The sequence below is a fragment of the Acomys russatus genome, chromosome 8 (assembly GCF_903995435.1).
Source record: "Acomys russatus chromosome 8, mAcoRus1.1, whole genome shotgun sequence".
In the NCBI taxonomy this organism is placed as follows: domain Eukaryota; kingdom Metazoa; phylum Chordata; class Mammalia; order Rodentia; family Muridae; genus Acomys; species Acomys russatus.
Genome location: NC_067144.1, coordinates 20,979,366 through 21,003,125, shown reverse-complemented (window position 1 = coordinate 21,003,125; position 23,760 = coordinate 20,979,366). Strand labels below are relative to the sequence as shown.

Below are 23,760 nucleotides of genomic sequence, written 5' to 3'. Positions count from 1 at the left end.
CTTGAAAAAACACAGTATAGATGACTATTTATGTGTATATGTATATACATATACAATACCTCAAGGAATAAAGCATGAAATAGCAGTTCATGCCTATAATTCTGTCACTTAAGAGCAGGAGTCAGGACTGAGAGTTTGAGGCCATCTTCTGCCCCTCCCTCCCCATCCAACTGTATCTGATGGAGCAGGTATCTCTTCTCATCATGATTAACACATTACACAATCATCTAAGAGAAAAACATTTCTTTAAATGAGGGGCAAATGCCTCTGGAATTCTTAGAGCAAATAGATTTTTTCTCATAAATTTATTTGAACAACATAAAAATTAAAGTTTTGAGCCTGAGTATTCTCTCCACATCACACATATAGACAGGCACTGAGGGGCATTTGCCTGGCCTGGCCGTGTTAGGTTCAACTGCAATCAGTGTCTAACATGACAGGGAACAGCTCATTTTAGAGTATTCCAGATACTTTCATTGTAGGAACTGGGAAGAAAAGAGCAAGCAGCAACAGTTCTTAAAAATTCACTTCTAGTCTCCTTTCACACCATATCTTACTATCTTATAGAATTCTGATCTAAGATTTAAAAATTCTACTTCACAAGTTTTTACTGTAAGAAAAAAACACCCACACTCTGCAAACCGTAGTGTACCTGAAGTGAGCACTGCCTGTGGCTCGTGGGGGTTACGGCGTGACAGGAATGAAAATGTCCCCGAGGCAGTGGCTCCATGTCTTCATACTCCACAGAGTGGAGGGCCGAAGTGCTAAGCGCATTTTTCAAGCAAATATTCTGAGACTGTTTAAAGCCTAATACACCATGAAAGGCAAATTCATAGGTACTCTTTGAGAGTGAGAATAACTAATAAACCTCCCCTCAAAATTGTCTAACACACAGGGAGGGACTAGACTGTGGCATGCATCAGGAGCCCACTACACAAGTGCTCGGTTACGTGCATCAGAACCTGAGAGCTGGTGCTCATGGAGCAGGGGAGGGTGCAGTCTCTGTGCTTTCTAAAGACTGTGTCTGCACCAGGCGGGTCTGCAGACCTGGGTAACTGCACGTCAGACATCAAAGTCCCTCAGCTCTCCCCAGCTGGTACCTATTTTCACTTTCACTTTCAGCTTCACAGAAAGTTTCATAGCACACTCCATTTCATTCTTGACAATCTGAGCTACCTACAAATAAAGAAAAGAGGTTAATAAACTCCATCCCATCAAAGGACGTTTCCCAGCTGACCCACTGAGAAAGGGACAAAGCAGACTGCTGCTCTGCATCCAGTGGTGTTTAAGCACAACCGGACATGAGCCAGGCATTCAGACTGCCCTGCACTGATGAAAAGTTCAGAAATTGCAAGACCTCAGACACATCTCTGCATCAAGACTTTCTGTATGAAACTGAGTGCTTAGCTTTTCTCCCTGTAGGGACTCAACATTGATGCAGCCTTTTGGTTCCAAATAGACCTTGCATGGCAGAAAGCTGGTGATTTTCACCCCCACCCTGATGCCTACAAAATGGACTGTGTCTGCAAAAATACCTGAACAACATCCTCTTCAGCCACTTCATACAAAAGCTCGTCATGAAGCTGAAGGACGAAGAACCCTCCTCTCATAGGACAAAACATCCCTTTAAGTTTTCTCTTTGGCAACAATCCTGCCCCGAGAAAAAAAGCAAAGCTGATCAGGATGTCATCAAACTACAGGAAAGTGGGTTTTGTTTTGTTCTTAAGGAGTTGAGAAACTTGAAATTTTAACTAATATATTAAAACAAATAGGTCTTAGAACTATCAGGAAAATGCTGGCTGCTCCCCAGCAGGCAAACTCAAATCCCTGATAACTCCTTGCAGAAACAAGGAAGTAAACAGGATATGAAGAGCCGGCTCTAAATTTCTCCAACCTGTTTCCCATAAGTACCCTTCACCCTGAGCCACAGAGGCTTGAGGACCACCCAAGGGAGCAGCCAGTTCACAAAGGCTTCCCTGGGGCCTTGCTGTGGCTAGGAACATCCTGTGGCAGAAGTGTGTTTCTATTCCTTGATGTCATTAAGAATTTCTAAGAGTATAAAGATATCTGGTACCAAAATATATGAGGATTCTTAGGAATAAAATATAAAGTGTGCCCTCCCACACCCACCATTAGGCGCAATCATTTTCACCATCTTTGATATAGGAAGTGCCTCATTGGCAGACAAACCTGCTCGGTCATTCTGGAGCATACTTTCCCGGTGACCGTGAGATTTGAAGGTTGAGTGGAAGGTCTCCAATTGCTTCTGAATGTTAACTGTGGCTATTTTGACTATATCAGCAGCTGACCCTTGGACTCGTGTGTTGATGGCCTGACGTTCAGCCTAGAAAAGACAGTTAAAGGTGCTTAAGGACAGGCGTCAACATGGCCCTCAGTACCCGCAGCTCAGTGGCATATCTGCAGCCAGAAGTCTGGACTGAGACGTGACCCAGGACATCAGCAGGTAGGCTGCATCCTACAGATAACAACCCTCAGCCCTACTTTCTGGGCCATTCCCATGTGACGAGACTAAGCATGAAGCTGAATCACTGTGGTTAAGCATCTCCCACGTTCAGTTAGGACCCGAGCTGCGCTCGCTGCACTTAGAATACATCCAGGAGCTCAAACTCAGTTTATGCTAGAACAGCTACAACACTGAGGTGTGTTTACAGACTCCACTCTAAAGACTTATTCCTAAAATACTCCTAATTCTACATAGACAAAGGAATAGTCTTTGTGGTGCAGGTTGGCTATTTCCCATGCCAGTGGCTTCCTGGTCCCAAACAAAGTTATGCCAGCAAGTCTGAAGCCCTCTGACAGGAACCTGAGATTTTCACAGGTGGCAGAAGCTAATCATTAGCTGTCAGAAGATACATAGATTCCCAAGAATTAAGTTAGAATTTCCCTGACATAACTGCTGCTAGTATCATCTTAACGATCAGAGGGAGCCTGGTTTAATATCCAGGTGCAACCTGCTCATAAATACTTGTGGTGCCCAAAAATGTCTCATAAAATGGCAAGAGGATCTCTTAAGGAAGGCCGTCGGTGTAACCGGAGAGTTCCTCTAAAGATGCCATACCAGCTTCTAAAGTATGTTCAACATCTGCTGAAGAGATGAACTATTGACAAAGCCACTGTAAACTCTTCGAAGTGACTGGATTTCTGAGTGCCACATACTCTGCCTACAGATAACAACCCTCAGCCCTACTTTCTGGGCTGCACAACTGTCACTGCTGCCTTTCTCAATCCTTATACATAGTTTATTTTCCTGACTGAGAACAACTTGAAGAATGAATTTATGTGATTATTCCAGCTACAGTTTATCATCGAGGCAGGAACTCAAAGCACAGTCAACATCAAAAAGAGAATAAAGTGTGGGCCTTTGCTCGCTTTCATCCATAGTTCAGGACCAACACCACCCCTGACTCCCGCCTAGGGAATGGTGACACCCTCAGCGGGCTGGGTCTTATTACATCAACTTAACAATCAAGACAATCTCTACAACCATGCCCACAGACCAAGCTGATCTAGGCAAATTTTTAAAGGAAGAAACCAAGGGAAATAGTCCTGGAATTGGAAGTCACTCTTTTTCTTGGAGTAATCAACAGATTCCATACTGAGCAACCAAAAGGTGGTGGAAAGCTGACAAGATCTAATAGGCTTGAGGATCTTGGAGAAACCTATCTAGGATCAAGAACCAACTAGCAGAACATGGACTGGGAAATCACTAGGTTGCAGCACAAAGCCAGCACTCTAGGGAGACACACACATATGAGGAGAAATAGTCTGGCCTATCTTCCACAACAGTGCAGATACAAAAGGGAAAAGACGTGGTCCTTGTTCTTAAAAGACACAACTCTTGTGGGAAGGCTGGTAGAAAACAAAAACAAAACAAAAGCACTGAAGCAGGTAAGATGGTGGTGGCAGAGGCACGGCAGCTTCCTAAGTAACAAGTCTGTAAAAATTAGTGCGATGAATCAGTGTGACACACTCTGGGAGATTCTGGTAGAAAAGTACTTGTGGAAAAAACAAGAGTGTGGAGGATTTGGGTCTAATCACTGGAGGCCTCACTATCTCGTCTCCTTGCCTCACTGGCTTGGATTTGGGTTTGTGTTCATCACTCTCCAGAGGCCAATCAAGTTTGGGGTTGTATGTTATACTCTGCATGGTGATGGTGGGACTCCCATATTTAGACCTGACAAGACACACCTCCTCCCTGTGACTAGACAGCTGGGTGTACAGAAAGAATGCTTGCTTTCTTCCCTGACTTAAAATTTAAGACCTATGTTTCCAAAATGAACAATTACAGTGTCTAGTTGACTCCAAGATGATACACAGCCTGAAAAGCCACTGTGTATAGAGGCTAGACAGTGAAAATGTGACAAAAGCCAGTTGTTATTTAAGGCCCCAACACTCATCAGTGTCCTGACAGCTTTGGGTGCCAGACACAAGCTGGACACACCCAGATTCAAGCTGTACAGTAGACACTGAGATGCAAAATTATGGAGAAATGACAGAACAAAGTGCATTAACATTGGAGAATCTGGATTATAATAGAAGCTTAAATCTGCACATAATTGTAATACTTTCATGACTCTACAATTTAAAAACAATTTTAGCAATCAGTTAAGCAAACATCTTCATAGATCAGCGTCGTTGTGTTATAGCGGCCTTGTTCATCTCTGAGCAGCCAAATAACTCCTAATAAAAAAGTAAAAAGAGTAAGTAGAACTGAAGGGGACCCGAGTTTAACGAGCAGTAGGTAACCGCTGGAGAACATAACAAATGGGTGCGATGGGACAGCAGGAAGTGGAGGGCAGTGAGTTTGGTGGTGCAGGTCTGTAGTCCCAACTACTCAGAAGACTGAGGCAGGAGCATCTGAACTTCCAGGTTTTCCTGTGTTCCAGTGAGTTCAAGGCCAGCCTATACAACTTAGGCTCTCTTTGAAAAAGTTGGGGGAGGGAAGGGGGACAAAGAGGGATGAAGGTGGGAATATGGCTCAGCTTTAGAGTGCCTGCCCTCCATGACTGATGCCCAAAAGTTCAGCCTCAGAGCTGGAAAAAAAATGTTTATTTACAACTTGTCACCAAAGCTAATCCTTATCATGCTGAAGTACTAACTGACCGGGCCCTTTCCAGAACAGGCCCTTTATAAAACCAATGGCCAACGTTGTTTATTTAGAAAATCAAATTATGTAATCTTACAAACATTACAGTCTTTGTTGAACAGTAGAAGTCACTGAAATGTTAAAACTCAGAGGAATTTCAACTTACATGAGCTTTGTGATAAGGATTGTTGTCTTTGATTCCTGGCAAGTATCGACGTCTTCCCAAAATGGTCTGAACAAATCCATCTCTTCTACAGTTCTTCACTGTGTCCCTCATGAAATGATTAATCCCTACAAAGGAAATACAGCAGCAGTAACAACCGAGTCCACCCTGTGTCCCACCTGCCTCCTGGTTCCCTTCGTTCTTGTTCCTACTAGGCAGAGCAACCCTCGCTCGTGCCTGTCACACTAGGTCACCTGCGTTTAGCTACCGCCTAATCCCTGAAGGGCCTTACTTGTGGGTGTCATGTCCATGTGATCCTGAAAGTGGGGTTCCCAGAATCTCTTTCCCCCTCCCCACTTTTCCGTCATACTCCTGCTTCTTAAATGTCAACTCCAGGTTTGGGGGAGTTCACAGTCATCTATGAAATGCCTCAGACTATGTGCACTCCCAAACCCACACACAGACACACAGCTTGCTCAGCGTCAGTGGCATCTGAAACGTCACTGGGTCACCTCTTAAGACACGCCGTGACTCTATTACAGCAACGTCATCACTTTTACTTATTTTGAACAAAGTCTTCTGTCTTTCCAAGAATTAAAGCAATTTTTACTCAAATTTGAGGGGGGAAAATAAAAATCTAGAAACACAAGGGTGGTTAAAAAAAAAACAAAACTCCTGTCAAGCAACTCCTGTCGAGCATGACCTGCCTGCCTTCAACCATGGGAGGTGCCATGCTCTGGGGGGCTCAGCAGAGGATCAATCCTACTTCTAGATGCTCTCCGCTTTGCCTCCACATCAAGGGCGGAGATCCATCCACAAATGGAGTTTACTTGGAAGATCTGAGAAGGTGAAAGATAAACACATTCTGTTCCTAATGGCTGCTCTCTAAAGTATGTTGAAAGGAACTTCAGCTCTGTGAGGACATGAATTGTGTCTCTAGTTCAGTGTTATTTCTAGAAGGCCCATGGCTGTCTCCAATAAGATGAGTTATCTACAAAGCACAGTAGTTATGACTTTACAATAGCAAGTGGTTAGGACCAGGATTCCTATCTAAAAGTGAAGATTACACGAGTTCAGAAAATGGCCAAGCTTGCAGAGTCTTCTCTGAGAGACTCCTCATCCCAGAGCCTTTCATTTCTCCACTCTGCCTTTCTCCCTGACAGGGCTTTTGATACGGCCAGTGGCTTTCTGAGTACTATGACTTCAGTCTTGAAAAGAAAAAACAAAACAATACAAATCTCTCATCAGTACAGGCTTTTTTCAAGGGGTCACTGAATGGCTTCTGTTTCTCTTTTATTTATTTATTCTTCTCTCATATATTACATCCCAGCTATAGTTTCCCCACCCACCTCCCCCCACAATGTCCCTCCCCATGTTTTGTATTCGGCTGAATTAAAGAATATATGACTGCATACATGAGCCAAACTTCATGGATGTATATGAAAACAGTGACTTTAATTGTATGTAAATTATATTTTAATAACCTTTTAAAAGAAGAGAAAATTAAAAGTATCCAAAGTACTCTGTAACAGTCCCTCAGAGTTTCTTACACAGTTAATAAATGTATTGATGTCAATTTAAAGCTATCTAAACCCTAATTACAAGATGACTTCCACATTTTGGAGGTAAGCACAGACCTGCCATTACATCTGACCCTGCCTTTGTTTGAACAGGCTGGTCTAAGTGAATAATGACAGTAAGCTGCATGTCACTTGCCCTCAAAAATTCCTGCTAAAACTTCTGATTAATAAATATTTTAATATATTTCTGTAATGCTAAATTACAACTACAAAATCCTTAGTTTGACTTCTTACCTGTGTATCTGGACTTGAAAGAGTCAATATAGCAAGCAGCATCGTTTTCTTTAATGCCCATCTGCTCTCCTAAAGATTTCGCTCCCATGCCATATATAATTCCATAGCAAATCTGAAAAGGAGACACTACAGTCAGTAAGTTGAAGGTTGGAACTATACAAGATGTAAATAAACCTCATAGTGAACCAAAAGAATGAATAGGTCAGCATTGGTGGGTCAGACCCAGCATGCATCTGTTCTGCCTTTGAGCATTATTTTTTAATGTGACAATATGAATGAATTTGAATGAGGGAGGGGAGCAGTCAATATAAAAGATTGATTTCCATTTGGTTTTCACCCACCAGCCATAAGGATAGGTTTTAGTCCCCAGAGTATCTCAATGGTGTCTGCTCAGGAAATGCCCAGAAGTCAGTGAAGAAAGTTTGCAAATCTTCCTGTTCTTGTCCATGAGTAAGACAGGAGCAAACAGTTTGAAAATAGGGGAAACTTGACTGTAAAGAAATATCTTCAACTCACAGCTGCCTAAAGTCTCACAGCCCACAAATGTGAAATTAACCTGGGTTAAGTATCAACAAAACCTTGGAAGTAAATATTAAAGCGGTGGAGGAAATGAGCTACTTAAGTCAATGGCAAGTCCTGTGTGCAGTCATGTATGGTCTAGCCAGAACCACCTGACCTCTTCATAGCCAAAAGGGGAAGTATTTACATTATGAGGCTGCTGCAATAAAAAGTGATGGCTTGTGGGTACTTAGGAAACTGACACAAAGCAAGCTTCACATGGATGTTATAAAATATTAAAAAAAAACAACTTGCTTATCTGATAAAATGCTTATCAGAATTCTAAAACCTTTTAATGTGACACACTAAAGGGATCTCATCCTCCTTTCTTAACTATTTTGTGGAGTTTTTTGCTTTTGAGATAGGATTTCACTATGTAGATCTGGCTGGCCTGACTTGCTATGCAGACCAGCCTGACCTTGAACTCAGGACAACCACACCACACCAACACTCCCAGCTCTGCCCTGGGGCATGAATGTGTGTGTCACCACATCTGACCAAAAGCTTTTTTACTTTAAGCCTGTTTATTCTTCCTTTTGCCTTTTAACCTACTTTGTTGTGATTCCTGGCATACTCTGCACGTCCGCTTTAGCTTGTATGGATTAGTGTAGTCTAAGATCTCAGCAAGACCTGGGGATACACCATTCACTGCATGTCGAGCACAACTGCTGTTCTAGCATGCTCACTGTTGGGTCGGGCGAGCACTGACATACAGACAGCATCACCCCGGATAGCTGTGGATTCAGAAGTCAGATGTCCTGACTCCACCATTAAAAGTAAGTGTAAACAAACCTCCAACGTGCATCTCTTCCTCCCCTCTCTAAACCAGAGGTATAAATGACATCGTCTAAGGAGCTGGGCATGAGGCTTAATTTTAGGAACATTTTATCTATATTACCAAGGGTTTGACTGTTGCTAACTGCAGGTTCAGGAGAGGAGCAGAGCTGGCATTGTGAACAGTGGGGACAGGCGTGGTGCTGAGCTGCGTTGTGAGAGGAAGTGTTTTACGCCAGCTAAGTCCAAGACGCCAGTGAACCCAGAGCATCTGACTTCCCACACGGTGTGTGGTTAGAAAGTGTTGGTATGAATCTAGCTGGGAGATGGGAACATGCTTTCGCCTCGTCTGTGACTAACAGTGACCCACTGTAAAAGTGCAAGAGCAGCTGCTGAACAGCTCACAGCTCCGTCATCATTACAATCCAACTGTGTTTTCAAAAGCACTGTGGCGTAATGCTGTAAGAAACTATAGACATGAAAACATGGACCTTTCTGCCAAAACACTTACTGGCTAGAGATTTAAAACACACATTCTTCCTCATGTGTCACAGCTGCCTCCACTGTCCCTGCCACTTGCAGGTAAACATCTACTTAAACATACAGTGCTCTCTTGGGACTAACTGCTCACAGACCTGAGTTTAATCTGGTTCATTCTACTGTGTCTGGGGAATGGGAGGACCCTATGATGAATACAAGACAGACTAGACTCCAGTGAATGTAACTTGAAAGATCCAGACAGAAATCATTCCTCAACAGAAATTACTGAACAGGTTAAAGTGCCGTGAGCATTTAATTAACTCCTTTCATTTATATGAAGCTCGCCCACTGAGTTCACCTGCTTTGCTTGTTGCCTCAGCTCATCGCCAACAGAATCAGGCTCAATCATCTTCCACTCAGCGGCGATGCTCCTGAACACATCTGCCCCGCTGTTTAAGACTTGGATGAGTCGACAATCGTGAGCTAAGTGAGCCAGGATCCTCAGTTCAAGCTGAGAGTAGTCAGCAGCCAGTATTACCCCACCTGAAAGGCACACCTACTTTAAAAGACAGCACAGCTCCACAGAGCTGCCAGCAAGGGACAGAAATGTAGTTAACAACTTTAAGGCCTTGTGTTCAAAAGTTGGAGTTTTATTTCAAGTACAACACAGTTTGTTTCTGGGCATGCTCGTGTTTCTAAGTTTTCATTCGTATGCAGTATATACCAGGCCACCCCTGATATGGTCCCGTGACAGTGGATGCCTTGCTCAGGGCTTCCACTGCACCAAGCACACAATCTACATGCTTCTCTCAGCACACAATCTCTCATGCTTTTCCTGTTCCTCAGAGTAAGAGGCTTATGTTTGCCTTTGTTATACAGAAAATGTTATACACAATAGGTTTACAGAAAACATTTTATAGAATATACCTTTAAGAAATGGCTGTTGATGACAAGGACTCAAGTGGGCTCACAAAGACCAGGGAGCCATGTCTGCCCTAAGTCCTCTGCATATATGCTGTAGTTATAAAGCTTGGTATTCTTGTGGGATTCCTAACAGTGTGGGGGGGGGCGGGGGTGTCTCTGACTCTTCTGCCTGCCTTTACTACTCTTTTTCTCACACTAGATTGCCTCATCCAGCCTTGATGGGAGAATATGGGCCTGGTCTTAACTTGCTATGCTATGTTTGGTTGATATCCCTAGCAGGCCTGCTCTTTTCTGAGAGGAGGTAGAGCGGAGTGTGTGTGTTGTAGGGGGGGGGATAGGTCTGGGAAAAGGGAAGGTGGGGGGAGAGGACAATGAGGGGAAACTGCAGTCAGGATGTAATACATAAGAGAATAAATAAAAAGAAAAATAAATAAATATACTCAATCTCTTTTTTTTATAGAAAGAAATGGGTGTTGAACAAATAAGTAACAGACAAACTGGTGTTCAATAAGTGTGGTTCAGTTCAAGAACAACAGAGATATTCATTGAAAAAATCAAGCTAGCAGTAGGAGAAGAGCACTAAGGAAGTAAGACAAGCTTCCTATGGGTTACAAATAATTTGATAAGATGTGAAAGGCAGAAGCAAATATTATGATCAAAGTAGGAAAGATATCTTAACTGCTAGCACAGAGGACAAGTGGTTGCAAAATCAAACTTTCTAAGTAAGTTTACTGAAATAATAAAGACAGAAAACCTCAAATATAAGAACATTGACTCTCACTCATACTAAGAGGACTGGAAATTAAACCTATAGCCAGAAATACATTTTCCTCACTTGAAATTGCAGCATCCAGAAGTCTGCACCACACACTCAGGGAAGTGTGCAACAAACACTAGGGAGCAAGGTGAGCAACTGTGAAGCTTCCGAATGCTAGCACTTCCAGAAAGCCTGCAGGGGGCGGTGCTCCTTCTGATCCAAGGAAACTGACCCTAGAGCTTGGCCCTATCAGGCAGGCAGCACTGGTAAGAATTTGGAAAGGAACCATGCATAACATGAGAACACACAGCAGAACACGCACAGCAATCCCTTTGCAGCTAATGTGGGTTATAAATATGTCTATCCTCAAAGTGATAAACCTGCTTGGGAGAATCAAGTAATTTTTAAAAATTGTTTTTTCAAATACCAGAAATTTAAAAATACACACATACACACACACACACACACACACACACACACACACACACACACATATGTTGACTAGCCAACCAAAGACTGGCCCTACTTGATACCCACCCCATGGGAGAGAACCAATCCCTGACACTATTAACATTACTCTGCTATGCTTATAGACAGGAGCCTAGCATAGCTCCTCTGAGTGGCTTCACCCAACAGCTGATGGAAACAGACGCAGAGACCCACAGCCAAACATTAGACAGAGCTCGGGGAGTCCTGTGGAAGAGCTGGGGGAAGGATTGAGTGATCTGAGGGGTCAAGAACTCCACAAGAAGACCTACAGAGTCAACTGGCCTGGGTCCATAGGGGCTCAGAGACTGAAGCACCAACTGAAGAGCTTGCATGGACTGGCCCTAGGTCCCCTGCACACATGTAGCAGATGCACAGCTTGGTCTTCATGTGGGGACCCTCTCTGACTCTGAGGCCTGCTTTAGATATCATTCCATTCCCCTAACTGGGCTGCCTTGTCTGGTCTCAGTGGGAGAGGCTGTACCTAGTCCTGCAACAGCTTAATGTGCCAGGATAGGTTGGTACCCATGAGGGTACCCATGAGGGACTGCCCCCTCTTCTGAGGAGAAAAGAGGGGAGAATGGGGGAAAGAGTTGTGAGGTGGGAGACTGGGAGGAAGGGGGCTGCAATCAGAATGTAAAATGAATAAATAATAAAGTTTTAAATAAAGATATAGTTGGGCGTGGTGGCGCATGCCTTTAATCCAACCTCCAGCATTTGTGGAGGCAGAGGCAGGCGGATATCTATGAATTCCAAGCCAGCCTGGCCTACAAAGGGAGTCCAGGACAGCCAAGGCTACACAGAGAAACCCTGTCTCAAAAAAAAAAAAAAAAAAAAACAAAAAAAAAAACACTAAAATAATAATAATAATAATAATAATAATAATAATAATAATAATAATAATAATAATAAAAAGATTTTTTTAAACCAATTTCAGCACGTGAGTCTACTTTTAAGTGTAAATTTTGTGAATTCTAAACACAGATCAAGCACTCAGATACTGTGGCTGGGATTCCTCCAGTGCTCTGGGGAGCCTCTGCCCTGGATGCCTGCTGCACCTCCGTGCTCCCCATGCCCTGCCCTAACAAAGGCCTCTGTGCACTGCAGGATCTGGTGAGAATTCTCAAACACTGAACTTGGGATGTCTGTACAATGTGGCCACTAGGAAACTTCGGATCAGAGCCTGCGTCACATCCCTATGGAGCATGCTCTATCCTCTATAGCTCAAGGAGAGAGGCAAGGGCCATGAAACTCCCACTGGGAAGTCCCCTTAGGCTCCCAGGGTTAGACTGAACTTCCTAGGCTGATCTTTCATACTTAACAAGCAAAGCTGTCAGGAAAGTTCCCCCCTCAGACTGAGTCCATCATGGAAGTTCCCTGTAGAACTTAAAACAATTGCATTTACCTGGACTACCACTGGCAAAAGATGAGGAGAAAATGGGCACAGTAATCAAGGGGTAATTGAGGAGTTGGTGTTTTGATGACAAACAGGCACGACTTAGGCTGCAGTTGGACTGCCAATAGGAAGCAGGCAGACACGAGTAGGAAGCAGGGAACACAGGAGCAAACGAGTCCTAGACAGGAGCTCACAATCCTGCTGCTCCGAGTCACTGAAGCAAAGTGAGGAAAGAGGATCGACCAGCAGTGAAGCCCCACAGAAAAGCAGGCAAATGAGGATGGACAGAATCAACTATGTACATCAGCACACAGCATCCGGCACAGTAAAGATGGAGGGCATAACGCACACCTATGAATCCTACTCACAGTTCAGGACTTCCCAGTGCCTTTAAACAAGCCATAATAGCAAGGCGCTCCCCTTACCTGGGAAAGGCACAAAAGCGTGGCGCATGCTCACGGAAAATGGTACCCCTCTGTCCGAGGCCTTCTCCATCAGTGTCCGGTGCCCAGGGTACAGGCCACGAACCTTCTTATTTTGTCCTCTGCAGTACAAATAAAATCACAGCTAATATATGACAAATCTCAGATACATGAAAGGTCTGGTTTCCAGTAAAAGTATTATTTCCATTTAAGAAACTCAAATGACCTAACCTAAAACCCACTTTAAAGTTTAAGATATTAGACCTCTGTTAGCAAACACTCAGTAAAACACAAAGCCACTTCTGTGATCGCCTCCCCATTTACCTCCACAAATCTCTAACCAGACCCAAGGTAAATTATTTAGCTCTTGATTTAATCAAGTACACGTGGCAGCAGGGGACACCACTGGCATGGCTAGCCCCTCCACTTGCACATCTGACAAAGCACAAAGTGGCAGTAGTGTTATCTCTAGTGATGCTGGTGTGACATCTTCACCATCGAGCAGCGTCATCCATCATAGAATTTGAAACAGAAAATGTCTAGAGCCAAAGTGGGGTGTCTAAAATATAAACTTAACCATATGCATTGTTTTATACAGTAGGGTCTTTTCGAGCCATCACACTCATAAAAGGATGACGTCAATACAGTGAAGTAAAGTCTACCTGGTCCCTGGAAGCAGGCCTCTGCCTGGGGCTTGAGAAGGTGGGCTTTCCCTTACTAGTGTTGGCATTTTAATCTCAAAATCTCTTGGCACATTCTGGATATTAGGCTCTGTAAAGCTTATCCGTCCTACAAAATCAAGAAGGAAAAAAAATTAGAAAAATAAACCTGACAATCAATCAGTTGACAATTTTTGTACCTCAGAATGATATCTTTTGAGTCCAGCTGGGGCTGGCAGGATGGCTCAGATGGCACTTGCTTCCCAGCCTGACAACGTGAGGGGGTTCTTCAGAACCCACACAGTAAGAGAAGACAACTGACTCCCACAAATTGTCCACTGACTACAAATGTGACATGAGGCATATGCATGCATAATGCATGCTCTCGCGCGAGCACGTGCGCCCACACACAAACACACAACTAATAAACGTAATAAAAAGATTTTAAAGCATGCTTGACAATGCTAGGCTGGGGTTAAACTTTTTGATGCTTTCATATGACTAACAGAGATATCCTTCTGAAAGTATCAGCTACAATGCCATAAGCCAGCTCTCTAAAAACAATGCTCTGACAGGAACAACCTGGTAGAGTGGGCTCCTCCTATCACAGAACAAAGCAAGGCAGCAGGACACACCACTTCTCCTCAGGGGACATGGCTGCTAGCGCCTGGTAGCTGGGATGGGGGCACAGGACAGAACACCTGGCACGGAGCAGCCAGACACTGACAAGGAGGACAGGGACCAAGAAAGAGATGTACTCAGCGGGAGACAGCTGTGGACCACGCTTTCAGACCTCAGCCCAGCACCAGCATTCCACAGTCAGCCAACAGCAGCACTCAGGGCAGGAAACTAGAATCAGATAGTGTCAATTTTCTAGTTGGTATAAACTACTTTAAAAATAGATTCTACAGGGCTGGAGAGATGGCTCTGAGGTTAAGAGCACTGACTGCTCCTCCAGAGGTCCTGAGTTCAATTCCCAGCACCCACATGGCGGCTTACAACCATCTATAATGTGATCCGATGCTTTCTTCTGGCCTGCAGGTGTACATGCAGCCAGAGCACTGTATCCATAATAAATAAATATTTTTTAAAAAATAGATCCTACAAAGCCTGTATAAACCCTTATGTTTCTTATAAAGCCTTTATTTCTTCCATAGCATTTTGCATTTCTGAATCTATTTGAAGCATATGGGCATTTTTTCCCCTCAAAACACCTCTTTGAGGAACAGCTATCGCCAACTCTGCTTTATGACACATTCTCCATGGAAACAGGCTGTCTAGTAGTCACCTCCTTCTAATGAATAAGTAGTTTAAATGGATTGGACATTATTTTCCTAAATAAACTCCTCATTGGAGAACCTTATTATTTAGCTTGTAGCACAAAATAAGTGTTTAATTTGTGGTAGCTTTAACACAATTTTCATTTGATGGCTTGTGCCAGGTTACCAAGCAACACAAAGCAGGAGGCGGTGCAGCCTTCCCTCCTCGGCACACTGCCTGACTGCAGTGGCTGAATTAGTGTTAGTGTGTTAATACTAGTGGCCAACAAGAAGAAGGTAAAAAATAAATCACAGAGCATGAGTTTACATTACTGAAAATAAATTCTAATCATGAGACAGCTTTGTCATGCTCAGCTAAACTTCTATATTACTGATAATTATAGCAATGATAAAGGCTCATTAAATCCTGTATTTTTAAAGTCAATAAGACAAATAGAACTGATGATAGGTACCAAATAAATACCAAACTCTAAAGTTGATTTTGTTTTGGCACCATGTGATCATATGAATGATGAATGTGCCCACAGACTCAAGTGTTTGAACACTTGGTCCCCAGGTGGTGGTGCTGTTCAGTGAGGTCTTGGAACCTTTAGGAGGTATAGCCTTGCTGGAGAAAGCACACCACTAGGGCAGTCTTTGAGGGTTTACAGCCCTGCCCCGCTTCCGGCTTGCTCCCTCTGTTTCCTGCGTGCAGATGAACTATGCTCTCTGAGTGTTCTGTTCCTGCAGCCATCCAGGCCTTCCCTGACATGGTGGGCTCTGTCCCATCAAGACTAAGCCTCTTCGTCCTTCAGTTGCAATGGGTCATGCTATGTTTCCACAGCCACAGAGAAATGACTTATATACCAAGTGGTTCATTTAGTTCCTAATATTAACAGATGTTCAAAAGTGAAATTTGAATATCAACAAGGCCAAAAATGGGTAGGAAGGGCCAAGACATGAGCTTATTAGGACAAAGAAAATGAGGTTATTCAGAAAAAGAACTACAGTCACCTACAAGACAGCAGCTCCCAGCAGTGTCTGTGCTCTATGAACAACACAGCAGGGTGCGGGACACCCCTTTATTAAGAGAGCTCTTAGGCCTCATCTGCAGCAGGCCTTGTCTCAACTCATAGCACTGGAGGCCTCATTTCTGCTTTTAGACTCCACACCGTTACCACCGATGCAAACGCCCCTTCCATGGATGTGTTAAAAGTGCCCTTCTTCCCATGGGCATCACGGTTGGGAAGTAAATGCCTAGAAAATAAGCACCTTTTCATTTCGGATCACGCTTATCTCTATCCCAAGTAGCCCATGTGACATCAGAAAACTCTACAACTTTCTTTCCTATTTCTGTAAAGCAATGCAGCTGACATACCAATGTCCCTGGGCCTACAGAGACTCAGCTAGAAAAGAAAGGTTTAATGAAGTCAGCAGAGAACACCAAGTCAAATATAGACTCAATACAGAATCCTGCGCCAGCGCTGCCATGAAGACAGCACTCTTTCAACCCTCTCCAGCTGTGCTCCCTCGTGTCTGTGTGGCGTCTGTGTGTGGAGGCAGTGAGGGCTTCTGTGGCGTCTGACTGTGTGTGGAGGCGGTGAGGGCTTCTGTGGAGTCTGACTGTGTGTGGAGGCAGTGAGGGCTTCTGTGGCGTCTGACTGTGTGTGGAGGCAGTGAGGACTTCTGTGGCGTCTGACTGTGTATGGAGGCAGTGAGGGCTTCTGAGCACACTGGAGCTTCACAGAGACACAAATTTGAGTCCCTGGGCCATCACAAGCAAATACTACATAGCAAAACCATCTTTCCTAGCTAGACACTTCGTGCCTCACCCGTTCCTCCTCACCCGTTCCTCCTCACCCGTAGCCGTGTGTGACTGTGATACAGGGTAGATCCTTTCCATTCTGAGAAAGGGGTTCAGGCGCTTTTCCCGCTGCAGGGGGAAGACCACTTTGGTAATAGCATTACTGATTCTTCTCCATTCCAGTATCAGGCCTGGTAAGGGATGCAAGGCCTTTAGTTTATTTAAAACGTCCTAGAAAGAAGTATAACAAGGTAAGGCTGGAATCTTGTCCAAAGTCAGTAGCAAATCAGAATGTCTCTTGGATAAACAGCAACAGCTCAAAATTTAGTCAGATCAATCCTATATCCACTACTCTGAATCACTGTCTGAGTGTTTTTAAAAGTCACAATAATGACAGATCAGTAAGTACAGTTTACAAGATGGCAATATGGAAATGCTGAGCACTATCAGTTTACAGCTACGTTTAAAAGACAAAAATCACTGGAAGCTCAGTTTCATGAAGCATCGGCCTCCCCACACGCCAAGAGTTACAGCATCTCTTTTCTTTGTACTTTTCCTCCTCCATGTGCCAGTGATTAGAGGCATCCTAGCAGCCTTCCTCCTTGCACTGATACAGGGCTTCCATACCAAAAACATCAGGAGGCATTTATTTAAAAGCAGATGTTTCTAGGACACAGTTCTTAACGAATAGAAACTAAGGAGTCAAAAGGACCAGCCAGACTAACAAAGAGTTGTGCCAGGAAACAGAGCCACAGACACTTTCTAGGCAGACAAATCTCTCATAATGATGTTGGGGTCAAAATCTCACAGAAGTGTAACTGGATAGCTCTCATGGACAGCTCTCCACAAGCAGTGTGGCTACATTTTCTAGCCCCATTTCCCATTGGAACATCAGTACACCAAGCCCCTTTTTTCTTCTCTCTAAATAATGCAGGGCCCAAAGAAGATCACTGGCAAAGTTCCTTTGAAAATAGTGGATTAAGAGTCTTCAAACACATCCATGTATTTTTTTTTTTCTGGTATAACACTTTATGTGTTCATATAAGTATACAAATCATATTCTACTAAAAACTCAAGCATAATTTCTGCAGATGTGAGTTCACAAACATCTATACTGTTTAGGAGGCACAGAGCTGCTGACTCCGATGATAGCCTGATCCCATGCTGCAGTGTCCCCACAGGTCACTGGAGGACTCTGAACCACCAACCAACCTGCTTGCCTGACCCTGAATAAATTAATGTGGTGCACTATGGTGGCTTTGGATGTCATCAGCATTTTCTCATGACACCAAAAATCTAAAAGTGGCTCAGACCCTGCCCTGTGAATGCCCCAAAGCACCTTACTAGTGCTGAGCCGTCTTCCCAGCCGTAGTTTGTGGTCACTCTCATTCCCTCTTCTGGTAGAACCCAAGGTTTTTTTGCTGCCTTGCATTTTCATTTCTCCATTCGAGGGTAGCTTTAGTTCCAAAAATAAAACCTGCAAAAAGTAATACTTCTTCAGTCAAGAATCAAATTATAAGTGCTGTCATTCAGTGGCTACCTACGCTGACGGTGCTGGAGAACACATGCTCTGTGGGTTAGCATGGGATGGGAAGGGTGTCCCTGTGGTGAACAGCAGCAGTGATCACGCCCCTCATGGTACCTGGGTGGAGAGCTCTGAGGAGACTTTTACAAGGACACAGGCATGTATGTGCCATGCAAAGTACAGGCAGCTAAGCTACTACCTGCGTGGCTACTACATTTAGCCCCCACAGTGACAACCAGGACAGCCAACTGATCACCAGAACACTGGCCATAGAAGTCCCTAGACATAAAAGTGAGGAGTAGGTGGTTAATCCAATGTGGCAATAGTGAAGGCTATTGAGTGGCCACGCAGGTAAGAATCCATGTAACCAAGACCTCACTAACTCAAATTAGAGGGGCTTAAAGTTAGGTGATTCAAAAGCACACCCACTATACTTCCTCATTTGCTTGTACTCCTTGGATGGCTTTTAATGAACTACTTTCACAGTAATAATTCCAAAAATGGAAATAATTAAAATATACAAGAACTTTTTTCTACATGTTGGCTGAGTAGAAAAATGATATCCCTATACCTTCCCAGTAATGATAAAAGTTAAGCTGTGTTCCAGTTCACAAGTGTAGCAGCAGCTAGAATCTAAGACATGACAGGAATTAAGGCTTACACTCAAACTGTTATACAAATATGAATACATGTGTGCATATGGATTACAGTTGCCACATATAGCAACTAATATTACACGAATACATGGTTAAATTCTAACTGTATTATACTAAAATTGAGGATTTTTTTCTGAAATTTAAGATTTAATGGTAGCCTATATTTTATAAGAAACCCCCATAGGTAAATGAATTACAGGACCGGAGCAAAAATCAGATTAATAAATAGGCATAATGTGGAGCATTATCAGCACTCACACACAAGTCTAGAAGAGAGAAGCAATCAGTTAGATGTCACAAAGATCTTGCTATCTATTTATATGCTACTTATATGCTTACGTTTCTCTCTTTGGTGAGACTTTCATATCCAATGACCTCATCTTACTTTAAGACACAGGCCGAGGGAGGAGCCAGTGCATTAGGAGTCCGCTCTCACATGAAGTTTAGTCTACTGAGTGGTTGATAAACGCCTACTCAAGAAACCAGGGAGACAGAGGCAGGGACCCCATGTGACCTAATATTCATCTGGTTTGGTTCCATGAATCATGAAGCCTTATTTGCTTCATGCTTCTTGTGCTGAAACCCACATATTCTGTTTCTGATAAGTGCCCTGTAGCACTTTATACACAGGCAGCCATGTTGACAGATGGAGGCTCTGGGCTAGAGAATTCAGAAACACACCCCACTCTCCTACAAGAATGTCCTGAAAGCACTACTGAATCCAATACAGATAAAACACAGGCTTCAGGAAAACAGAGGTTCTTGTGCTCTTTAAAATACAAACCTCTCTAGCTTAATGGGGCATCTGTATTAGGATTGATATTATCGATCATTCATCATCCATGTGATAGTCACTGAGTATATTTGACGTCATTGCCACAGCCTTAGGGGGCATATTTAATCACAGCTCTCACTTCACTGGTAAAGAAACAGAGACTGCGATCCACGGTCATGCCAATGGGTAATGAGTGGGGGAGGCAGAGCTCAAACCCAGAAGTCAGGCTCTACAGCCTATATGATCTTTACTAAGTGTTACATTACTGGACTGCATACAGGAAATACAGGACAGCTGGTGCTCTCCAGGGTATGAACACCAGCTGGGGAGAGGCGGGAGCCAACTCCAACTACCCTCTGCAGGGAAAGAATATAGCGAGAGGAGAAAATACAAAGAAGACCAACCTATAAAAATGAAACAGGAGTAACTTTGTCAAAATTTCAGCAATCTTAAATTATGGTTAAAAAAAGGCCACAAAAAAATTCTTGTTATTTACATCTCAGAAGAATATCTAATTTCTCTCTGAAGATAGATGCTAGAGCGAAGACGGGGTGAGTCCTTATGGCTGAACTAGCATCATGGAGCTATGCTATACTGCCGCGCACTGCCACCACCAACCACAGAGCAATGGCTGCTCAGAGAGTGAGTGCTTCCTTGGACGCCAGCAGATCTCCTGGTGCAACACCCAGGCCCCTTTACATCCTTCCTATCTCAGACAGACAGACGCAGCCTGTTGTCTGGTACCTCAACACTGTTCCCAATGGCTCTGCTTAGCTGTTTCATCTGACTAAGTGTTGGTATTTAGCATCCATGTGGCTTCAGCAAGATGAGCTGTGACACTTATCCTTTGCAACACACTACCTGTGCGATGTCATCTGCACTTGTAAAGGAGAAGCTGTGGCCAGCTAGCTGGTAGGCCTGAGTCTCGATGGCGTCCAGCTTGGCTTGCATAATATGCTTCTGACTCTCGCACTCCACAGTACTAAAGCCGATCCCATTTAGTTCTAGCAAAGCCAGGCAGTACTGAGAGGGCATCTCCACTTTGCGGAAAATGTCTGAAAGGGAAAACGGAAAATGAGATGGCAAGTCATCATCTGAGTCATCAGTCCATCAGCACTGCTGAAGCCATGCAGAACTGGGGCAAGACACTCCACAGCAGCTACCCAAGCTGTTGTTCAGGTCCCCAAACCAATGGAAGGTAGCAAAGGGTAGGTCACTTAAGCACTAGATGCTACACAGGTCTATGCAAGACCAGAAAAGCTAGTGCTCCTGTGGGCAGCCTGGACCAGAAGAGACATTCCTTCTTAGACTTAGACAACATTTATGTTCAAATCACTCCAAAAGGACATACCTAATGCACAAAGGAAAAAGACTATTCCATCCCAGGCACGGTAAGACACAGTCCCCTATTAATATTTACTCTAACATAAAGCAGCTCTCATGGGGAAGGCCAGCTGTCAGAATACACCTAACCAAGTGCAGGAGGGGGAGGAGATAAGGGAACCTGGAGGTCAGTAAAATAAACAAGCATATCTTGAAATAACTTTCTTTTTTTTTCAGATTTAATTTTTATTTATTTTTAAGTATATGTATGTGTCTGTGTGTGGGTACCTGCAGGTATGTGCAGGGGACTGCAAGTGCTAGATCCCCTAGAGCTAGAGTTACAGGTTCCTGAGTGTGCTGACGTGGGTGCTGGGAATTGAACACAGGCTCTCTGCCAGAGCAGCAAGCACTCTTAACCTCACAGTCACCTCTCTAACCCCCCAATCATTTCTAAACAAACTTTAATAGCTTCCCACAGACCTTCCAAAACCTTCCCACTTCTCAGTGCACTTCAGTTCTATAGGCCCTACGACGGGGGGGTGTTAACAGTATAAAACACATCTGATACTCCCGATCACTGGTTTTTAAGCTATGTAGGAAAGGAATAAGTCACTTTTAGGGTACATCTATATGATCAAAGCTAAAAATAATGGAATTAGAGTCTTCTTGTACTTATCTTTGTTTTTTCACAGATAATAAATTGTTTCTAAGTTTGGAATAGTACTCTGTGAGAGTAGAAGAGTCTAAGCTCTTGAGCACACATGAGGAAAGCACACCGCCAGTGAGCTACAGGTCAGCTCTTCTGCTCTGCAGACCAGATTTCACTATCAGTTCCTTATGAACCTCAGTCTGGCCTCAAAACCCAGACCTTTGGACATCCAATTTCCAAGGGTTTGGGATTACAGCAAATGCCTCCATGCCCAGCTTATAATTCAAATAGTTAGTAAATGCCTAAAAAGTTACAGATCAAGATTCTAGCCTATCTTCAGAAGTCAGTGGGAATGCTAGGCTCTCCAGGATACCTGAGGCAGAGTGTTCAGAGACAGGGGAAAGGAGCTGTGGTCCAGTATTGCTAAGTACAAACGCAGGAGCACTCCTATGGCATAGAGGATAGTCTCCTTTTTCCTTAGTCAGCCTACACAGGCTTAAGGAGGCTGAGGTTGAAACACAAAGGCTCCTTGCTACGCAGGAGCTGCTGATGGACATGACCCCAGCAGAGCATCCATCCTCCATGAGCACAGCAACCAGTGTGCACGTGTGTCTGTAGCCCTCCCGGTGGTGCTGGAGAACAGAAGGCTTTGTGCTGGAGGTAAAATAGTCATAAGCACACCCTGGGTCCGGTGGCCCTTGCAGAATCTTCCCAAGAACCAGACACGACAATGATGTTCACTAGCTTGGCATAGGGTCCGGTCTGGTAAGTGAGGCAGCCCAACTCAAACCTTAGAAGTTCAGCACATCGCTCTGGTTGTGGTTACTTCATGGTACAATGTCCTCATAATGAACACACCCCTGTTCCCCTCACCATCTTTATGATATAGCCTGTGTTAAGCTCTCTCACGTCAAGAGTTCTATCCTGGGCCAGCAGACTTCCCAACAAGTCCACAGTGTCTTGAGGGAAAAGGAGAATCACATGACTTTCTTTGGCTAAAGAAACTATTAACAGCTCAAAAAAGAAAATGGTTCCACTCTTAAATTCTATGAAAGGTTGGTTATGAGTAAAATCATTTTATAAAATTCAAATATATTAACTGTCAACAACTGAATATAATGCCACTAAATCAAATCATTGTAATAAGACCAAAGGTCAGCAAAAGATGGCTGAATGAGCTCTGATACGACCATGGCTGCACTAGTGGTCCCTGTCAGACTGAAGACCTGTCGTAGAGACCATGCAGTCTGCAAGTCAAAAATATTTACTACCTGGCCTTTTACAGGGGGAAGGAAAAAAAAAAGGTTGTTGACTTCTTTGGTAGGTGCTCCAGAGGACTTGCATAGAATGTGTAATTTCCCCACCTGTGGTCACAGAGTGGCTCCCTGTATGGACGCACTACCCCTCCTGTAACACAGCAGCCCGCCCGCTCTGCTTTTACCGAGAAGGTTTTCCTTCTTCAATGAAGACCTGAGTTGATTCATGGAGTTGAAGGTGAGAATGGCCTCCACAGATGCTCGGTACCGCCCAGAATGCTCGGTGTTCGCGTTCAGCCCCAGGCCCTGAATTCCTTGGCCTGCCTCTATTCCTTCCAGAAGCGGGAGCTCTTGGGGGAGAAAACTGGTCACTATACTATGAAGAGTTGGCTCCTTCGAGTCTGGGTCAAGGAGCCAGCATGCCACCTAAATGAGACAGAAATCAGAAGGCTTTCTTTATTGTTTTCAAACCCAGTTTCTGCATTTCTCCACTTAAGCGGGAGGACAGAAATTCGTTATAACTGAATGCATTTCCACTTAGCATTCATTTAGTGGTCCTTCCATCCTGCAGTGTTCTAGCTGGCCTGGTTCTAGGAATGACGGTCAAGGCTTCTCTACTCTACTGATCCAAATTCAGCCACTATAATACAGGCATGCCTCATGGTTTTAGGGTTACTTAGCTTTTTGTTTGTTTTTCAAGACAGGATTTCTCTGTGTAGCCCTGGCTGTCCTAGAACTCACTCTGTAGACCAGGCTGGCCCAGAACTCCACCTCTGCCTCCCGAGTGCTGGGATTTAAGGTATGCGCCTTTACAACCCGTCCTGCTCAGCTCTTCAACATCAGCCGTGATGCACAATGTTTCTCGTTACAAGTTAGTTTCCAGGGGCTGGAAGAGAATTGAGTTGGTGCAATGCTTGCTGTGCAGACATGAGGACCAGAGTTCATCTCCAGAATGCACATAAAAAGCTGAGAA

The 23,760-nt window shown here is 44.0% G+C and overlaps 1 protein-coding gene across 1 annotated transcript in view; it reads right to left on the bottom strand.

Annotated features, from left to right (window-relative positions):
- Positions 1-949: 949 nt before the first annotated feature.
- Polq (DNA polymerase theta) overlaps positions 950-23,760 on the bottom strand; it is a 79,434-nt gene continuing 56,623 nt past the window's right edge. Inside the window, exons 19-30 of the mRNA XM_051149887.1 lie at positions 22,973-23,213; positions 20,421-20,614; positions 17,943-18,080; positions 16,660-16,834; positions 13,544-13,670; positions 12,885-13,003; positions 9,255-9,439; positions 7,085-7,196; positions 5,274-5,398; positions 2,191-2,344; positions 1,536-1,651; positions 950-1,176 (exon numbers count right to left, since the gene is read on the bottom strand). Coding sequence (XP_051005844.1) covers positions 1,063-1,176; positions 1,536-1,651; positions 2,191-2,344; positions 5,274-5,398; positions 7,085-7,196; positions 9,255-9,439; positions 12,885-13,003; positions 13,544-13,670; positions 16,660-16,834; positions 17,943-18,080; positions 20,421-20,614; positions 22,973-23,213 — 1,800 coding nt within the window. The 3' untranslated portion in view covers positions 950-1,062. The remainder of the gene's footprint in view (positions 1,177-1,535; positions 1,652-2,190; positions 2,345-5,273; positions 5,399-7,084; positions 7,197-9,254; positions 9,440-12,884; positions 13,004-13,543; positions 13,671-16,659; positions 16,835-17,942; positions 18,081-20,420; positions 20,615-22,972; positions 23,214-23,760) is intronic.